General features: G+C 41.7%; 1 protein-coding gene across 3 annotated transcripts; it reads left to right on the top strand.

The window, feature by feature from the left end:
* The first annotated feature begins 3,227 nt into the window (after positions 1-3,227).
* On the top strand, positions 3,228-18,866 carry dbpb (D site albumin promoter binding protein b). 3 transcript variants are annotated; one of them, XM_088326943.1, is made up of 7 exons: positions 3,228-3,395; positions 3,499-3,855; positions 4,052-4,179; positions 4,867-5,171; positions 6,442-6,882; positions 13,940-14,205; positions 16,018-18,866. In XM_088326943.1, exons 4-7 carry the CDS (start codon positions 4,982-4,984, stop codon positions 16,231-16,233), a joined length of 1,113 nt encoding a protein of 370 aa, XP_088183069.1. In that variant the 5' UTR covers positions 3,228-3,395; positions 3,499-3,855; positions 4,052-4,179; positions 4,867-4,981; the 3' UTR covers positions 16,234-18,866. The 3 variants fall into 3 exon arrangements, with proteins under 3 accessions (XP_088183069.1, XP_088183068.1, XP_088183067.1); XM_088326942.1 differs by having other exon boundaries at positions 3,466-3,855; XM_088326941.1 differs by lacking the exons at positions 3,228-3,395; positions 3,499-3,855 and having other exon boundaries at positions 3,863-4,179.
* Positions 18,867-20,204: the final 1,338 nt, after the last annotated feature.

Below are 20,204 nucleotides of genomic sequence, written 5' to 3'. Positions count from 1 at the left end.
GCTGTCCTCTGTGGGAACCACGTCGGAGATCCCTGCGGTGTTATAACCACTCAAAATGTTCAGGGAAACCTTAACTACGAGTATATATACAGTATACTTTTTTTAGTATACCCTCCATAGAGTGTCAGTGTTTCCCATACCATTGAAGACTCTGGCTGGTTGCTAGGCTGATGTCCTCCTACTGGTCTCTCACAAAAATTCTATAGGACGGTGTTTTTTAGGATAATTTTCTTTTATGGTAACTCATCAAAACCATCAAAATTCAAGTCATGCTTATTTGTATAGTTCCGAATCACAAGAAGTCTCAAAGGGCTGCACAGACTATCACAAACTTGGATGGTTGGTTGGTTGGGTCCCTTAACCACTAGGGTTGTAGGGGCACCCTTTCCTGTGGGCAAGTACAGCCTGGTGGCACCCATCCCTCTCAGACTATTATTACGCCAACACCTGATCTAAAACCTACATGAGGGCAAGGAAAAACTCGAAAACCTCAACATGAGGAAAATGAAGAAACCTTGAGAAGGGACCGCACATGAGGTCATCCCCTTCCAATAACAAATAATACACAGATATTATCAACAGGAAATAGAAGTCATTCATAAACTATAGAATAGAAGTGTGTTTTAGGCCTAGATATAAACAGTTTCACCAAGGTTGCAGTACAAATCTGCATAGAATTCCACAACACCCGAATGAAGAATTCTCTCCAATTTGCAGATTTCTTCTTGGCACTAGGCATTTTCCAAGCAACTGACAGGGAGCCAATGCAGGTTAGCCAAAATCGGGGGAATGTGATCAAACTGTCTCGTCCCAGTTAGAAACCTCGCTGCAGTATTTTGTACCAGCTGCTAGATTTCGGGAGACCGGAGAGTAGTACATTTCAGGAATCAGACTGACGCATAAATTATAATGTCAGCATCAGACTAGGACAGCGTAGGGCGAATTTTAGCCATTTTGCAAGGATGGATAAATCTGTTCTAGAAATATTCTTAATGTGTGTTTGGAAGGACAGATTAGGGTCAACAGCAGTTTTTGAGAACGAGTCACGGCATTTAGCTGGACCAATAACTAGCATTTCGGTCTTTTCAGGGTTGAGGTTAGTGACATCCATCTTTTTATCTCAGTGATAGATAGATAGATAGATAGATACTTTATTCATCCCCTAAGGGAAATTCACATTTCCAGCAGCATCCCTGAGCTGAGAACAGTACAATAATAAAGCCAAAAGAATACAATATACAAATACCCAGTGTGACGTGCAAATGCCCACTGTAGCGTGTTATATAGAGTACACAGAATACATATTGCAGTAAGATTCGGTAATATCCAATGTAGGTGGTGTGGTTTAATGTGGGCCTTTACTCTGCTGGGTGGAGTTAAAGAGCCTCATGGCATGAGGAAGAAAAGATCTTTTCAGTCTGTCCGTAGTACAAGACAGTGACAGCAGTCTGTCGCTGAAACTGCTCTTCTGTCTGGAGATAATGCTGTGTAGTGGATGCGATGGATTGTCCATGATTGACCTCAGCTTTTTCAGTGCTCGTCTCTCAGCTACTGTTGTTAGGCTGTCCAGCTCTTTGCCCACAACAGAGCTCGCTTTCCTAGCCAGTTTATTGAGACGAGAGGCATCCTTCTTCTTGACGCTGCCTCCCCAACACGCTGCCGCATAGAAGAGGGCGCTTGCCACTACTGTCTCATAGAATATTTTCAGGAGCTTTTTGCAGATGTTGAAGGAGGCCAGCCTTCTGAGGAAGTAAAGTCGGCTTTGCCCTTTCCTACATAGAGCTTCTGTGTTGGCAGTCCAGTCCAGTTTGTTGTCCAGCTGCACACCCAGGTATTTGTAGGTCTGGACAAATTCTACACATTCTCCCTTGATGGTTACAGGAACCGGGTGAGTTCTGGTTCTCCTGAAGTCCACCACCATCTCTCTGGTCTTGGTGGTGTTTAGGTGCAGGTGGTTTGCGTCGCTCCATCGGACAAAGTCCTGAATCAATTTCCTGTACTCCTCCTCCTGCCCGTTTCTGATACATCCCACGATCGCAGTGTCGTCGGCAAACTTTTGCACATGGCAGGACTCAGAGTTGTACTTAAAGTCCGATGTATATAGAGTGAATAGGAACGGAGAGAGAACGGTCCCCTGCGGAGATCCTGTGCTGCTAACCACAGTGTCCGATGTACAGCCCCCCTGTTTCACATACTGGGGTCTGCCTGTCAGGTAGTCAGTAATCCATTCTACAAGGTGTGAGCTAACTCCCATCTCTGTCAGTTTCCTACTCAGTAGCAGAGGCTGTATGGTATTGAAGGCACTGGAGAAGTCCAAAAATGTAATCCTCACAGCCCCCTTCGCCCTATCCAGGTGTGAGAGGGATCGGTGTAACATGTATACTATAGCATCCTCCACTCCCAACTTCTCCTGGTAAGCAAATTGCAGTGGGTCGATGGCGTGACGGACCTGTAGCCTCAGGTGGTGCAGCAGCAGCCGCTCCAGTGAGGCAAGCCTCCAAATTTCCACAGTTTAGTAGCGCAGATTCGGGCAGCACGGTGGCGCAGTTCTGAGGTCATGAGATCGAACCTCCTGTGTGGAGTTTGCATGTTCTCCCAGTGCTTGCGTGGTTTTCCTCCCACATTCCAAAGACAGGCATTGTCCAAATTGTCCCTAGTTGTGTATGAGTGAGCGAATTGTCTGTCCTGCAACCAGCCAGCAAAGGGCGGCATTAGCTCAGGTTCTATTCCCGGCTCCTCCGTGTTATATGTAAAAGTGTCCTTGGGCAAGACACTGAATTCCTAATGCCCCATTAAGCAGGTCAGCGCCTTGCATGGCTGCTATTGGTGTGTGAGTGTGTGTGAATGGGTAAGTTGAAGCACAATGTAAAGCGCTTGGGGAAGTCTTCATTGACTTGAAAAGCGCTATGTAAATGCAGACCATTTACCAACCAGTTTTGGGTCCCCTGCCCACTGCCCGTAGATAGCTGGGCTCCAGCACCCCCGTGACCCTACTGAGGATAAGCTCTGCAGATAATGGATGGATAGCAGATTCCTCCATTGGATGATACAGTTGATATCATACTTGCGAATATCACCTGAAAAAGGGGACCAAGTATTAGTGATCAACACGGAAGAGACGGAGAAAAATAATGTATCTTGAGTGACTAAAAAATGTCTCGAAGTGAGCCTGTCCATAAAGCCGGTTCGTCCGCGAACGAGACACCACTACTACCAAACACCGCAAGGAAACGTGAGAAAAGAAATACATGCTCTCACGTTTTTTAAACGCTTAAGATTTAGAACACAACCCTAAACTACATTTATTTAACGTGCATAAACACTTTTTTCAGGGGGGGGGTGACTTAAAGTTTTTTTTAATGTTTATAATCCTACCACAAAAAGACAGCGAGTCGGTAAGTTGTTAAAACATGCTAGGTCACGTTAATCAGTCGGGCTAGAGCTAACTGCTAACGCTAGCCGAAGCGGGGGTTTATGTTTTTGTTCTTTCCCACGAAGTCAACAAACGGGAACAAGTGACAGGAGCAGTCTCCTCGAGGTTCGGCACGGGAGTGGGCGTCGCTCATAAATATTAAGCAGAAGCTCGGAGGGGATCAGCGGGGAGGAAAGGAAGACTTGCGCCCATCCCACTCCGGGCTTATTCGGCGAGGCTTGACGTCACGTGAGCCGCCCGTGTCCGTTCCATCTGAGCAGGGAGGAGGACGACAACAAAACGCACACAACTCCGCTCGTGACTTGGAGCCGTCGGATGCAAATGAGAACTCATACAGACGGAGTAGGAGGGAAACAAGCCCCCACCCGAGCGATCGCCCCCTCCCACTCTGATCTCTCCTCCCACTTCCACGCGACGGGCAAGTGAGCGCGAGTCCCACACTCGAGAAACATCAACTTGTCATTTGAACAACATCGGCACTCATCGTCGATTTCATTTGTTTTGTTTTGTTTTTGATTCTCGCATCGATTTTGGTTTTCATCAAGATCCATTGCTCCACCACCCTTGGATATCGCTTTCTTTGCTGAATTTTCATGCGTTGCATTGGTTTTTTTTTAGTCTTCTTCAATTTTTTTGATCCTCCTACGACGCATTGAGAATAACAACTGAAGGAATGCAATGGAATACTTGGGAGTGAACACTGCCGCGAGGAAATAAAGCTTGGTTCGTATCATCTCATCAAAAAGGTAATAAAATGGAGCTGTTAGTGCTACATGACAAGGGTCAGGAACGTGTGGCTCGCGAGCCAGATATGGCTCGTTTCATGAGGACATCTGGCTCAGTGGTAAAATGAGAGGCATTGCAAAGCCAAAGCAACACAGTTAACTGTATGTCGTGTCCAAATGTATAGGGCAAAGTTTCAACTCCTTATTACACCAACAGAACCTGTTTTAGCTGTACTTCTCTAAGGAAGCTTTTAAATGGAAGTTCGTTAGAAATGTATGTTTCCTGACGAGAGGCTTAATGATGAAAGCCACAGAACAAACGGTAAACACCTGAAAACGTCAACCAAGCGCCCGGAGCAAATTGATTGGATGAGCAGTAGGGGTGGGCGGATCTCTGCACACATAGTGCAGTCCTCTAAATACCTCCTTATATTTCTCATTTGCAGTCATTTGTGCCATTTTTACAAAAACACTCACACATTATTTTATTTCAAACGTCACACAGCGTCTGGAGAGTGGGATTGGCTGTTTTGTTTAATTTTCTCCTAAAGTATATGGTGCGGCTCTCAAAAACATCAAACTAGTTAGCTTTCATGGCTCTTTGGGTCAAGAGTCCTGACCCTTGCTATAGGAGTTATCATGATTCTTTCCTGTACTTTAAACAACACCCCTTTGTCCTTCTCCCCCTCCCTTCTTCTGCATGTACAGTCATTCCAAGCAGCTCCTCGTGGTCATCTAGCCTCCCCCCTTTCAATCTCTACCTCACAGGTGTCTCTAGGTGACTCCCCCTATCGTCCCCTCCCCTTTTCCCGTCTGGCCCAGGATGTCCAGGCAGCTAACCCAACTTCCTAACCCTGACCTGCCAGCAGGCGCTAGCCCACAGTTTGGGAGTTGCACCCAGCCGGCGGTTTCCCTCACCGCGGGGCATCTCAACTCAATGGCAGGACTCAAAACCCTCCTGCAGCATCCCATGAAGGGCGACCAGCGCTTGAGGAGCCCTTGCGATCTCAAAGGTGGGCTGATGTTTATGTTGCGCACCATGTGACTCCGCCTCTGAACTGAACTTTCACCTGACGCAGTTTTAAGTAGAAATATCGTTAATCCGTCGTGAATTCTGTTAGCGGAACCTCTACTATGATCAATCTCCTGTGGATTATAATCACTTGGCAATTAGGATCCAGATTAAAATGTGTGTTTAATGTCAAGGCCCGCAACGTTTCTGATCGCCCACCTCAGCGAGATAAGATCAAGAGCTTGCATGTACGCAATAACCGGTCCTGCCTCTTGTATTAATACCGTGATTCCATTGCCATCTGCTCCATCTGTGAGCCGTTGCGAGATGGGCGAGGGAGGGGGCGCATATGAAGGAGTTTTTGTGGAATACTGTCAAAATTTGGTAGCTAGTGGATGGTGCGTTTCCATAGAGAGGTTTGGTTCATTGTATTGCAATGCAGAACTGTAAATACTGATGTGATGACTTGTAGCATGATACTACAAAGGATACTATGACAATCAGGGCATTTGAACCCAAAAGGTTTAACATTACTAAAAAGAACCAAAATGTGGGGCAACAAAATAACTACTGGACTGTGAAGATCCTGTAGATCCCACAGGGCAAATTGTTGGACTTTACTCCAACAACTTTCACTAATTTTCAAATTTGAACAAAAAGGCATCCTTACCCCTTTCCAACTACCATACTACTTGAGTCTTTGGGTAAATAAGGTACAGGCCCCCAATTCCCTCCGTCAAATAACAATTCCGTAGATCATACAAAAACCCTCTTACAACCATACGTCTTGGTTTTTAGGGGGAATGAAGCTTATGACCCGAATTCTCTCTTGTCAAACAACAGATTAATAGACCATAAAGTGTGAATTGTGCTAACTGCTATCTTGCACTATGTATGGCATGACCCCCAAAATGTATTTGAACTGATATAATTTCTACTTTTTGTTAAAAACATAGTTGAAGGCTATTTCCTTCCACTTAGATTGCTTAGTTGTTGGTTAAGGTGACTGTAACCTTTACAACCATGACATTGAGACCAGTGAAGAGAACACCATACCATTCTGAAACAAACCTTTTTGGTGAAATTGGCACTTATGGCTCTATATTTTATTTTAAATACAATCTAAAGACTAAAAAAACTATCCGGCTCCTAAGGGATTGTTTGGAGATGTAATAGTCCCCAAAACCAAAGCATTTACTTGGTGTTTTGTTTTGGATGTTCCTCAAAGAATCTGATATCAAACGTGCTCCTGTGTACCTCTTTATTATTAGACAAGGAGCGACCAATGGACCTAGATGAAGAGTCCATGTGCTCCATAAGGAACCTACCCGGAATTGGTGGCAACATATGCAACGGCGGAAGTTCCGGTGGCAACGGAGGCGGCAATTTTAACCAGTTCCTGGGCCCCCTCTTGTGGGATCGCACCCTCCCGCCAGACGGGGGCCTCTTCCAGCTACAGTACATGGATTTGGAGGAGTTTTTGACCGAAAACGGCATGGGCAACATCCACAACAACAATAGTTCCAGTTCGGCCCAGATTCCTTCTCAGAGTTCCCAGTCCGCTGTGCCCAACCAGAGTTCCCAGTGCCTACCGCCCCCGTCCCCTGCCGGATCTTCATCTTCGTCACCTTCGTCTTCGTCCTCGCCGTCCCTGCTCGGGTTAGAGGTGGCGCAGTCTCAGAGTCTCACCGGTGGAAACGACTGTCTGCACGGTGAGTTTACTGACACGGTTGGAGAAAGGGTAGGACAACTTGTTTTCTAAAATGAAGAATCCTGGACTTGAATTGCAGGGGAGGTTATCTTGGGTCAAAATAACCCGAATTGAGTTAAAATGGACCGATCGGTTTCTTGGATCAAGGGAATTCAACTTTGGCGTTTTCCCCCCTAGTTTTTTTTATACCAAATTACATATTTCAGGTTGTTTTTCCAGAAATCTATATCATTTTAGCGAGTAACTTAAGCTTTGCTCAGTTTTTGTGAACAAATTGACCACTATTATTGGATTTTTAAGGAACGAGCTAAAAAAAATAACTCAAAGGAGTCATAACGGGACTGATTCTTTACTTGGACCAATTGAATTCAACTCTCTGGGTCATTTTAGACAAAGCATCCTCATTTTTGAAGGTGATAAAAAACTTTGTGCTCATTTTGTTGGTGCAAAACGGATTTGTAGAGTGCTTTTAAACAGAACCAGCTTCACTAGAAAAACACTTGGGTCAGAAATAACCCAAATGGAGTCATTAATGGACTGATCAATTTTTTGGGATCAATTGAATTCAACCTGTTGGGTTACTTTGTAAGAAACTACCCAATCTTTAGTGTTTCGATTTTTGGGCTGTTCTGGGTAACACAACCTATTTTTTGGGTAATTTTACAAATTTCAACATCATTTTGGAGGGGGTAACGACATTTCTTCTGTTTTTTTTTGTACAAAACAGCCATTTTGGAGACCTTTTTAAGAAACGAGCTACACTATGAAAACATTTGGATCAAAATGGACCAATCCATTCCTTCAATTCAATCTACTGTGTTGATTTGTATAATATCTCCCAATCTTTGGACTATTTACAGACAAAAACAACTTACGTTTTGGGGTTATTAAACACAAATGGATGTAATTTGGGGGGTAAAATAAGAAAACAAAAAAAACCCCATCATTTTCGCTAGGTTCTTTTGAAGAAAGCGACAAACATAGCAACACAATTGAATTGCCATATAATTTAAACAAATTTTGGACCCTTGTTTTATAACAAACCAGCATATCGGGTTGAATTGACCTAAGTAACGGTGCGGTCCACACTTAACCCAAATGCAGTGCATGCAATAGAGGATATTTTCAAAGATGATAGGATGGTGAAAAAACACTTTCTTGTCCTGTGGAATCAAAGTGAAGGCCTGATATACTGTCACGGGGCTTTTCAAGAGCATTGAATTTATGTCTGACACCTCCAGGCTTTAAATCCTGTCCTTTTAGTTCAGAAGAGCCAAGAAATGTTGCGTTCCAGCGGGGAAAAAAAAAAACCACGAGATCGAAATATTATGAGTCAGCTTCAGTATTTTGCATGTGATCAATGTTCTTGGGCGCCAGAACACGATCAGCATTCGACCCCCGGCCAATTATTAATATTCACAGGCATGGGAGTTAAGGGAGGTCAAAACGCTTTTCTGGAAACGAGACGGCGAGGGTGAGAGAGAAGCGCGTGGAGTGTTTATGATTGCGTGTCTTTAAATCTCCCTTCACTTCACACGCCACGGCCATGTGCACGCGTCGCTACACGTGCCGGCCTGCCTGAGTGTGTCGGAGCGAAAGAACTGGAGGCGGGCTGCTACACACGGGGGAGGAGTCCGTGGAGGCGGGGTAGGGGCCTGCAAAAAAGACTGCTGCTGCTGGAAACTCTGGACATCTGATCGCCTGAATAATTCACGTTATCTTTGAGACTTTTTGGGAGAGCCTGTTTTTAAATCAATACAGTAATCCCTCTTTTTTTCGCGGGGGTTGCATTACAAAAAATTCTTGCAATAATCAAAACCCCCAAAGTGGAAATATTTTTTATTATATATCAATAACATATAGTATATACAATTGGAATAAAATAACTATAGATCTACAATTAAAAACATAGAACACAGAATTGTAGTGGAATCAATAGTCTTTATTGTAATTATACAATAGTGCAAAAAAACTGAAAGGCTTCTCTTTTCAAAATAAGAGAGCCGCCACCTAGCTGCATGCTAGCATCCAGAATACGGGGTTGAGCCAGGTCTCCGTGATAATTAAAATACAAGAGTCACAAATGTCGCAGTTTCCCATGAGGTGTAGCTTCAGGTCATCTGTTTCGTGGGTGATGGATCCGGCGTTGGCTTGACAGGGGTGGCTTGGGAGCCGCCTTGGACAGACCTGCCGCACCGCTTTTCTTTCTCTCGCAACGCTGTCTCAGTCTCTTAACTGATAACAATCCACGCAGCACCAGCTGGTGATAAGCATTTGTTTGCACTCTTGACTTTCCTCATAGTTCGATTTAATTTATGAATTTCCTTTCAATGTAACGAGCCATTAAAATATCAGCTGTCGGCGTGCTTCGCGGTTTGTTTTGGTGCACTCGTTGACTTGTGCGCCCGCCTTACTGTTTGACTGACAGCATACACCAACTAGCCTATACACACAAAACCCCCTGAGACCTGCCCCCGTGATAACATTTGCTTTGTGTTGGAGAACACAATGCACGATGAAAAGTACAAAAATCGCAAAAAGTAATTGGCGATAAAGCAAGGATTACTGTATACTGTCTTTCTGCACTATATGGTGCACCTGATTATAAGGCGCATCCCCAAAAACATAGTCTTATGCTATATTTTTTCCATAAATAAGGCAAACCGGCTATAGGACGCACAAAATTGCATAATATTGAATGCAAAGAGAACTGAACCTAGATTGCGGCGGAAAAAATCCTAGCCACTAGACCACGAGGGATACAGACTAAGGGTAGGCAATACTGGGATTTTTGGTATCCACCTGTTCCAAGTAAATACAGGGTACCATAAATTGATGCTTTTTGCTTGGAGATTATATAAGTGATAAAAACAGCCTAAAAATTGTCCATTTTTTGTTTAACTGCAACGCAAACTTTAACAGCATAAAAAAATAAATATAAATATTTTATTAACACAAAATTTACCAGAGTCAAACCAAAGTAAAGCAGCAATGTAACAAAAATTCTTATGTCAAATCATGTTTATTTGTATAGCTCTAAATCACAAAGCGTTTTAGAGAGCTGCACAAATCCCCAGTACAAATACAACAGAGTCAACAGGTCCACTACAATACCTTTCATAGCACAATCTTTGGAAAATGAACTCAAAGTGCAAAAATTGTAAACAATACTATATGAAAACTTTTAACTGTTTTAAAAATAAAATACTTCTACTAAAAGAACGGTTTTAAAACAAAAATCATGAATCAAATAAAAAAAAAAGCAGTAATGTATAAAAAAAAAAATCCAACACTGTACTACAATGTTAACAAGACAATTACTATACCTTCCTTTGAACAATATTTTCAAAATAAATTCAGTGTAGCCAAAAAAGTCTAAACATAATTGGATCACATTTGTAAGTTAGGATGTATGCTTGTCCTATCGACAACATTATCATAGTGCTAGTTGTAATGGGAACACAGAATCGGTTCCTAGACAATAGTATTAATCCGATGCAACTTGCTCAGCATCGATAATACTGATATTTGGATCGATCCACCCAAACTTAATATGCACCTTATAAACAGAAAAAAATACTGGTAAATATCATAGGTACCATAATGACAATCGCATTACAACTCGGATAGCAGCAGTGAAACCGCCAAATGAAAGGGCATTGGGTCTTATCTCATTATCATACTATTTTTCATCACATACCAGATACGAATGTTAGAGAATAGAGAAAACAGAAAGTGATTAAAAATCGTTTCGTAATTTTATTTCACTTTTTCCTAAATATTCTTCCAAGCATTGTAAGTGACAAACGTTAAATACGTACGGACATGCATTGTTTCAATATCTTTCAGGCTGACCAGATTACTTCCCATAATGCCTTTCTCTTCATTCAGTTCAGAATTTCATACTCTTTGTAAAAATTTTGTGAGTCGGCGATAAAATACTGTATTTATGTGGTCCTCAACTTTTCCGTACCACATACCGGTTTCATGTCTGACAATATTCTCGCGGCCGGGGTCATATAATGACTTCAACAACGTGGCAGCGATTTTGAATAGTGTAATATATTGAATAAGATCTGGCACTCTTCTTGCTGTGATCCGGGCTCAAATCTCGATGCATCCAATGTTTGCAATTGTGATCAGCGATATCTTTTGACTGATTAATCAATGCAAAAATATTGTTCTTATTTATTTTTTGTGCAAAAGGTCGATTTATTCCATGCACCTTGTATGTGAAAATATAATATCAAAAGACAATTTTTGGGGTTCCATTTTATAATCCTGTGCGCCTTGTAACCCAGAATATATGGTAACTTGATGTGTCATTATCATGACGGTTTTGATCGGCTTGGGAATGCAGATTGATTTCTACAAAGTGCATTCAGTCACACATATGCTCATTCGGCCTGAGCCTGCTAACGCTAGAAGCTGACGATTAAGCTTCAAGGACAAACAAGGCCTATTCGAGCATGAATCCGTACTGGGGTTCCTGCTAGGAAAGATGTTCCAGTTTGGAGGCCTGAAAGGGGGAAGAGTCTGCACATTCCAGCAGAAGCCTCCAGCAGCAGGTGGCTCTACTGACTGTTTCCTGCTGGTAAAGAGAGACCAGGCGGAGAATAATTCAAAAGAATTAAGGCGTGATGCATACCTCAGTATGCACGAGCGGCTCAATGAGAGAAGGCGTGAGTTTACAATTTAATTTGGCGATTATTTTAGTTCCTTTTGTTACAAACAGGGTTGAGGGTTCTCAAATTAACAATGCAGGAAAAACATGGGTGTTAAATTATGATTCCCTAACTGGTTAGGCAGGTCGCCAGTCCACAAATAGACAAAAATGCTGATCTTTAAAAAGATGAGGTAAGTAAAGATGGATATCTGACAATGGCTGATAGATTTATTTTAAAGCTTAAACAAGAAACAATACCCCGTCAACTCTCAATTATATCCAAAAAGAACCTATGATAGGCAAAAAGGTTGAAACCTTTCCTCTTTTGACATTTTTTCCCTATTATGTATTGTTTGTCTTTCAAGGCAGTCTGTAGCTATTTTTTGCATTCAGAAAATAATGATTTAGAAACATTTTAAATGTTTCTGTAATACAATCAGTTATTTTCCTATGTACAAAGTCCTCTGAAAGACATAAAAAATACATTAACTTTCTATTTAATATGTTATATTTTAAAATTGTTCCTTCTGGTAAAATCGGGAATTTAAAGCTTAAATTAGGCAAGATTATCTGATATGGCAAACTGTAAATTTATATATATAGATATAAACTATTTCATTATAAGACCTCCTATTGTATTTGTTTGTTATTAACACAACCTGTATTTTAGGGACCATTACCCTTCGTTAAAATTTGTTAAGTCATGCTGTGTTTATGTAAAGGGTCAATGTGTGTAATTTGACCACCAGATGTCACTGTGTTGAGCGTGCAACCGAATCAGTGCCTAAATAGCACAAGGAAGAATACAAACTACGGAGACTCAATCTGACCTAAAAGCAACATTTTTCTTTGTGTGTTTGTGCAGCCTTTCACGAAGTTTAGGGGTATTTGTAGCAGGGGAATGGCATATTATTATGTCTGCTTCCTCTAGCTAAGGCTTATGTTATGGAAACTAAATTTCTCAAACTACCAGTATTTAAACATTGCACGAATATATCAAAGTTAATGTATTTTTGCCCATTTAAAAAAAAATCAAATCAATATATATATATATATATATCCGTTCACCGCTTATCCTCGGTAGGATTGCGGGGGTGCTGGAGCCCATCCCAGCTATCCATGGGCAGTGGGCAAGGGACACCCTGAACTGGTTGCTAGCCGGTTGTATGTGTTGCCTTCCTTATAAGGCATATATAAAGCAGATTTTTTTTGAGGCTCCAAATATTTTGTGTTTGTTTTTTGGTCTTATGTGACTCTTTTGACATTTTGGGCACTATCCCTTTGGGAAAAAAAAACAGCTGTATCACTGTTGGCCCACAAGCTGTAACCTTATCACCGATCCTTTATTGTCACTCATCCCAAACTTAATCTCAACTGTTTTTTTTTTTGGGGCATGCACATTTGGCAATATAATTCTCAAGTTTAGCCTTTCCTATCAGGAGCACAGACGCGCTGTGTAGCCACCCCCCTTCTCCCTGCTTAGTTACCATTGATTCCCTGTTCTATTTTTGACCTCAGCGCCTAATGAACACCCTTCACGTGTAATACGCATGCAGGACTTGGTGTGACTGAACTAAGGTACTTGCACCTTCAAGTCGGCTCTGGGGTGAGGTGAACCCCTTCTGTGGCCCCACTTTATTCAAATAGTGGGCCTCACTTCCATAATGGACACCCTTCACGTGTTGCATGCATGCAGGACTTGGTGTGACTAAGCTAAATGTACTTCCACCTTCACCTGTCATGTACATGCAAAAACGCCAGTTTGTATTCTTCCTTGTGTATTTTAGTACTTGCACGTGTCACATGCATGCGGTACTTGGTGTGACTAAACTATAGGTACTTGCACCTTCAAGTCTGCTGCAGGGTTAGGTGAAACCCTTCTGTGGCCCCACTTCATTCAACTGCTTTCAGAGGGAGGGGACTATTGCACTAGTGGCACGTTACATAACAGTTCCCACGTTTGGATCTCTTCGATCTAAGTCCGTTCATTACTCGACGAGAGTTTGTTGAGTTTATGTCAATACTTGGAAGTGTTTTTGTGTTAACATCATTTATATTTATGATGGATGCGTTTAGGCAGCTGTAATGTCATTTTAGGTGTAGAAAGTAGCCCTCTAGTACCCCCTGGTGGGCGTTTTTAAAGCAACCCCTAAGGCAGTGTTTCTCAATATTTATTGTGTCAAGTCACACTATTTTCCCATAACATATCTAAGAATATAAATTCCGGCACTATTTTTTTTTAATCTCAGTGATCATGTCGCCTGAATCAACAGTTAAAATTCACATTATTTGTGGTCATTATGGCTATAGTCTAATCTAGGTTATTGTTTTTGCTTAAACATTTTGCTGCAAACTGGGATTTGACTACATTCGAACTTTTTGGTCCTCACAGGGAGCCAGACGAGTATGAACGACTCCTGCGAGTCTCCATCTTCTTTGTCCTCTTCTCCGGCGTCTTCTTGCCCGCCTTTGCTGACGCCAACGAGCAACGGGCCGGACGGGGTTGGAATTTTCGACATGGATCCGTCGGACATGGTTCTGTCGAACGGACCCGGCCAGCAGAACTTTGACCCCAGCCAGACTTTCAGCGAGGAGGAGCTGAAGCCGCAGCCTATGGTGAAGAAGGCACGCAAGATCCTCGTGCCTGACAACATGAAGGTGAGCAACCCACACTGGGAAACATACGGAAATTGCTTGGACCTATTATCACATAGTTTATTATAATCATTTATCTATCCGAAATCATCAGCCTACCCAAAACCGCTATCATCCGACTGGTAAACACAATAGTCCAGAATATCACTCACCCACTGCACCAACACTTCATCCCACTACCATCAGGGCGCAGATACAGGATAATAAGATTCAAGAGGGCCTGTCTCAGGAAAAGCCTGATCCCCGCTTCCGTCACCCTCCTAAACAACAGGCCTCGCTGACCCATTCAATGAGTGTACCCTCGTTGTCTCACACTGTCATATGTTTTTGTTATTTTGCTGTTTATGTAATGTCTGTTATTTCCCCCCGATGGAAGTAAATTTCCCCAAGGGGACCAGTAAATTAAATCTAAATCTCAAGTGGATGTACAGTAGACCCCTAGAAAACAACATAAGTCCGTTCTCAAATGGGGATCGCAAAAGGAAATTGCCATATTGAGGGGGTAACTAACCAATGCGTTTCAAGACCCCAGGTAAAAACATTTAAGTAACAAAATAGTAAAAGTAAGTACTCATGGTTCTCAGTTCAAGGATACCTTGACCCCGTGGGTCGTGGGCAATCATTTGCGTGTCTTTTTTGTATTTTTAGATAATCTCAAGCATTTCCATGGTTATCATTCTTTTTATTCTCCCTTTACCATCACTCCAAAGGAATAAATACAGTATAAAAAAACCTACAGTATTGTGTCAACGACTCACAATGTCTTAACAAAGCGCAGTATATTATGAACTAAATAAAGAGAAAGGCATTGTGGGAGGAAGTTTTGCCAATAACGTATTGACATTCTCATGAGGCTGTGACGCAAACCGATTGCAGAACAGCATTTTAGGTGACATTGACCAATAAGAGACAAGCGCCATATAACCCAATGCGCCTTGTATGCCACAGAATAAGGTGGATAAGAATGGAAATACATACAATGTTTTTGGTGAGAGACACTCATAGACAAACCAATCATCGCACTAAAATGTAGAGGAAGTCTCGCAAGAGACAGGATTTAAAAGTAGGTGTCCCCGTTTTTTCAGCTCAGCCAACTCACTCCAGAACTTTCCTGATGACTTCTGAACGAGTCGATGTCGACCTAAATGACTAACAATGACAAACAGAATTTACTAAGTCTCAGTTTAAAAGCACCTGCTCTGTGATGGGCTCAGGGGTCTCTCTAAGGAGACACTGGAGAATAGACAGCATTATGAAGACCAAAGCAGGCAAGTCTGGGATAAAGTTTTGGAAAAGTTCAAAGCAGGAATGGGATACAAGAAGATTTTGCAACATTTGCATTTTCAAAGCGCTGCGTGGAATAAGATACAAACAGAGAGAGCATAAAACCACTGCAAACCTACCAATACCTGGCTGTTCCTCTAAACTTTCGGCCCAAACAAGGAGAAAACTAACCAGAGAAGCAACCAAGAAGAAAAATCTACAATGGAATGGGTTTAAAACGAACAATATCAAGGCGTAACAATGACAAAGCCAAAGTCCAGATCTCAATCCTATTGAGCAATTGTGGAAAAATGAGAAAAACGATGTGCACACCAACAAAGATTAAGGAATTTGAGCTGTTTGTAAGAAAGAATGGGCATATATTTGTTTCAAGATGTGCAAAATGTATATAGACATACCCTAAAAGACCCCGTGGCTGCAGCAAAAGGAGCTTGTGCAAAGTATTACTGAGTATTACTGATAACGATCTTTTTTTTTTTGCCTCATAATGTGAAAAAATGCTGTATTAAATCAATCAACCTTTCTCTCCAGGACGAGAAATACTGGAGTCGAAGATACAAAAACAACGAAGCAGCCAAGCGCTCCCGGGACGCCCGTCGGCTGAAAGAGAACCAAATCTCGGTGCGCGCCGCCTACCTGGAGCGGGAGAACGCTGCCCTGCGACAGGAAGTGGCCGAAATGCGCAAGGAACTGGGCCGTTGCCGAAACATCCTCAGCAAATACGAGAACCGCCTGGGCGACCAGTGATGCGGGAGGACACAAATAAGCCGAAAGACTTTTGGATTTCTTTGTTCGGGCGATGGACAAGTCTGGAATCATAAAGATGACCGCGACGATGATTATTATGATGATGATTATGAATGTATTAGGAGGAGAACCGCAGCTCAGGTGTCTTGTTTTTCGTCGAGCTCTCAAAAAGCCACAGAGGGAGAGAATCATTTAACAGATGTGACTTTTAAGGGTTTTGCTATCGGAGAATTGTATATTTTTATAATACTTCAGAGAAAAAAATAATTAGAAAGAGGGTAGGAATTTGGAGAATAATTTTGTATATTTTCTACGTGACTAGAGATGGAAACGCTACTTTACGAAACCGGGGTGTCAGCCGTGGACGGGATGGTCATTTTCTTAGTTTCGTTTTTTTCGATTCCTCGTTTATTGTCGGGATGCTGCGGCGAGGGCGAGGACACGTGTAAGAATTGTAATATTGAGAGCAGAAATGATCTTTACTTGGTATTGTTGAGTATTTTTTGTGGATTTTACTCACGCAACCAACGAAAGCACTTATATTTTATTCCCCGACCCCTTCCCCATTGTTCCTCCTTTTATTTTGGTGAGCCGAGACATTTGTGCATCTTTTAAAAAAAAAAAAAAATAGACAATCCTTTGTAATTATAATCTTTACTAGCACCCATGCTAACTCTGTCATACTGGTACTACATACTGGTATTGCTGCTTCTTCTTCTTCTTTGGGACCTATTTTCTTTTTTTGTGTGTCAACAAGAGCCCGTTTTTTCATACCCCAATGGTACTCAACTTTAACGAAAACATTTTACGTAATTTATTTCGTGAGATTTTAAACTATCAAATCAGAAAAATGAATTGGAGAGGAAATCTAACTGACACGAATGTTTGTTAGGACTATTTTTTCAACTCAAAATCTTTCTAAGAAACGTTTTTGCTATGTGCTCTGATGAAATTGTGCCGAATCCAGATGTCTTTTACCTGAAAATTCTTTATTTTGAAAAATCCCCTTCCCCTGACTTTGTATTTTGTACTAATGGGCTCATAGTAGGGTCTTGGGTTAAAAACAACCCAGGTTTAGGTCTGAAAAATGGACATACCTATTCCTGACCTCTACCGTTTTGCACAGAAAACCAGAAAATGTGTGTACTTTAAAAAAAAAAGGGTTAAAAATAACCCAACTTTGGGTCTCAACTCTTGGGTCGACCCATAGTTCTGCTTTATTTTGCTCAAACAACAACCACAAAAATATCGTTTACAGACTAAAAACAACCAAAGTTCAGTTCAAAAACGAACCAACGCAACGGTTAGGTTTATATGACCCAGAAAAAAATGTATTTTTGTTTAAAATGGCGCCCCTCAAAATTGGTTCATTTTACACTCTAAAAACATGAGTGAAAAGGGGACTGACCCAATACTTGGGTCAATTTGACCAGTTTTCTGTGTTGTACACAAAAAGACAATTTTGGGGGTTTTCTACTGACAAAATGACCTAGACTGTTTAGTATAAAAATCAACTATTTTTGCAGAGTTCTCTTGTACAAAATAATTTAAACGTTGCCCCGGTCAAAATCAGGACCAACCCGATACTTTGGTGAATTTAACACATTTCTAATGAGTCTTTTTTACATAAAATGACCCAATGTTTGGAGTTGCTCTAAACAAAGCAAGGCAGATTGTGTATAAAATGAACCAATTGTTTTGTTTTTAGTTTTGTTTTAAACAAAAGTGTTTTGGTTGGGTCATATCAACTCAAGTACTGGGTTGGTCCATTTTTGCGTGTTTTTAATGTGTAAAGTGTCACTTTGTTTAGGACCACCCAAAATGTGGATATGCTTATCTAAAACAAACCAACTGCACAATTTTGGTGGTGGTTTCTTTTGGCAAAACAACACAGTATGTTGGGTCATATCAACCAGGGTAATGGGTTGGTCCATTTTTACTTAATCTTGGGTTATTTTAAGTGTTTTTCAAGTGTTAAAGGGTCACTTTGTTTAGGACAACCCCAAAATTTAGATATGTTAATGTAAAACGAACCCCCCAAAAATGGTTAAACTGACCCAATTATTGGGTTTGTCTCAAGTGTTTTTATTGAGTACTAAGGACGTGCTGGGCGCAATTGTGATTGTAAACTCTGTCACGTATTCACCAATACTGCTATTCTTCTTCTGGTTCCGAGGATTTCTCTTTGTTCTTATTGATGTTCTGTATTAACGACTGTTTTCCTTCCTTGGGATGAAAACGATCCACTTCGATGCACCTTGTCCCACCGCGTTAAGAAAAAAATTGAATAAAAAGACTTTGACCTTAGCACTTTCTCCTCAAAGTTGGACACTACTGCTCGGACAGCCGTTGTGCTCCCCCCTGAAAAACGCCTTTTTTTCCCGGTCAATCCCGACGGACTATGCACGGCATCGTCCCCTGCTCATTTTTTCTTTTAGCCTTCTTCACCGGCGTCAAGTGACTTTCCCAAAAAGACTGTTGTCGATATCACAGATGTGCTCGCTAATCCTTCGGGGTGACTAATTGGACGTGATCGGCCCCCACCCGCTATGTGCTAGTTCTTTGGATGTAGTTGCGATTACCCTGGAATTACACTAATAAAAGATTATTCTTATTCAATTGCTGTGTTGCTCTGTCTTGTTTCATGTCTTAGTTAATTATTGATTAATTGATCCAGGACTTTGTCCGATGGAGCGACGCTAATCACCTGCACCTGAACACCACCAAGACCAGGGAGATGGTGGTGGTCTTCAGGAGGACTCAACCTCACGCGGAACCTGTAACTATCAAAGGAGAATGTGTAGAGTTTGTCCATACCTGGGTGTGCAGCTGGACAATAAACTGGATTGGACTGCCAACACAGAAGCTCTATCCAGGAAAGGACAAAGCCGACTGAACTTCCTCAGAAGGCTGGCGTCCTTCAACATCTGCAAAAAGCTACTGCAAATGTTCTATGAGACTGTTGTGGCAAGCGCCCTCTTCTTTGCGGCAGCGTTTTGCGGAGGCAGCGCCAAGAAGAAGGATGCCTCTCGTCTTAATAAATTGGTGAGGAAAGAGAGCTCTGTTGTGGGCACAGAGCTGGACAGCCTGACAACTGTTGCTGAGAGCCGGGCACTGGAAGAGCTGCTGTCGATCATGGACAATTCATTACATCCACTACACAGCATCATCTCCAAACGGAAGAGCTGCGTCAGCGACAGACTGCTGTCACAGTCTTGTTCCACGGACAGACTGAGGAGATCATTTCTTCCTCATGCCATGAGGTTCTTGAACTCCACCCGGGGGAGTAAAAGCCCACATTAAACCCAACCCTCATATTTGCATATTACCCTATTTTATTACAGTGTGTATTTTCCCTAGCACTATTTAAATACTCTATAGCAAAACGTTGTATTGGGTATTTTTGTATTCTATATTTTTATTGTATCATTTTATTTTTTAACACAAGGATAGTGCTGGAAGTGTGAATTTCCCTCCGGGGATGAATAAAGTATCTATCTATCTATCTATCTATCTAGTTTACGCACTAAGGACTGTGGAAGCCTAAGAGTGCCAAAATGCTCTAAATAAGAATCTTGAAAAAATTGCGTCAATCGATTAATTTAAAATATCTTGATAAAATATTACACACTTTTTAAATATAAAGGTGCTGTCCGCTATTTGAAACTTCATTACTCTCTGCCGCCATCTCCTGGCTTGAAGTCAAGATTATAGCCTCAGTCAGCTTATTAATGATGCGTGTGCAAAAACACGCATTTCTTAGACGTGCTCGAATAAACTCTTCTTGTTTCATCTTTTTTTGGTGTTTGCGTTGGCATTTGGAGTGTAATTAAAACAGGCCTTTTCTTGCTTTTAGCGTTTACATGAGACACTGATCAGAAAAATGCAGGGACGAGCATGAAATCACTCTCCAACATGAGCAATGTCCAAGAAAAAAATAATTGCACAGGCCCAACCAACCAAATTTGAGG

The sequence above is a fragment of the Urocampus carinirostris genome, chromosome 2, assembly GCF_059441175.1.
Source record: "Urocampus carinirostris isolate Australia breed hairy pipefish chromosome 2, RoL_Ucar_1.0, whole genome shotgun sequence".
Classification (NCBI taxonomy): domain Eukaryota; kingdom Metazoa; phylum Chordata; class Actinopteri; order Syngnathiformes; family Syngnathidae; genus Urocampus; species Urocampus carinirostris.
This window is presented reverse-complemented; position numbering and strand designations above follow the sequence as displayed.

Bases quoted from the DNA above. Each gene is read 5' to 3' on its own strand.
- dbpb (XM_088326943.1), top strand. From the start codon at position 4,982: ATGTCCAGGCAGCTAACCCAACTTCCTAACCCTGACCTGCCAGCAGGC. The intron at 5,172-6,441 runs GTGGGCTGATGT...CTTTATTATTAG, and splicing joins GAGCCCTTGCGATCTCAAAG to ACAAGGAGCGACCAATGGAC. The intron at 6,883-13,939 runs GTGAGTTTACTG...TGGTCCTCACAG, and splicing joins TGGAAACGACTGTCTGCACG to GGAGCCAGACGAGTATGAAC.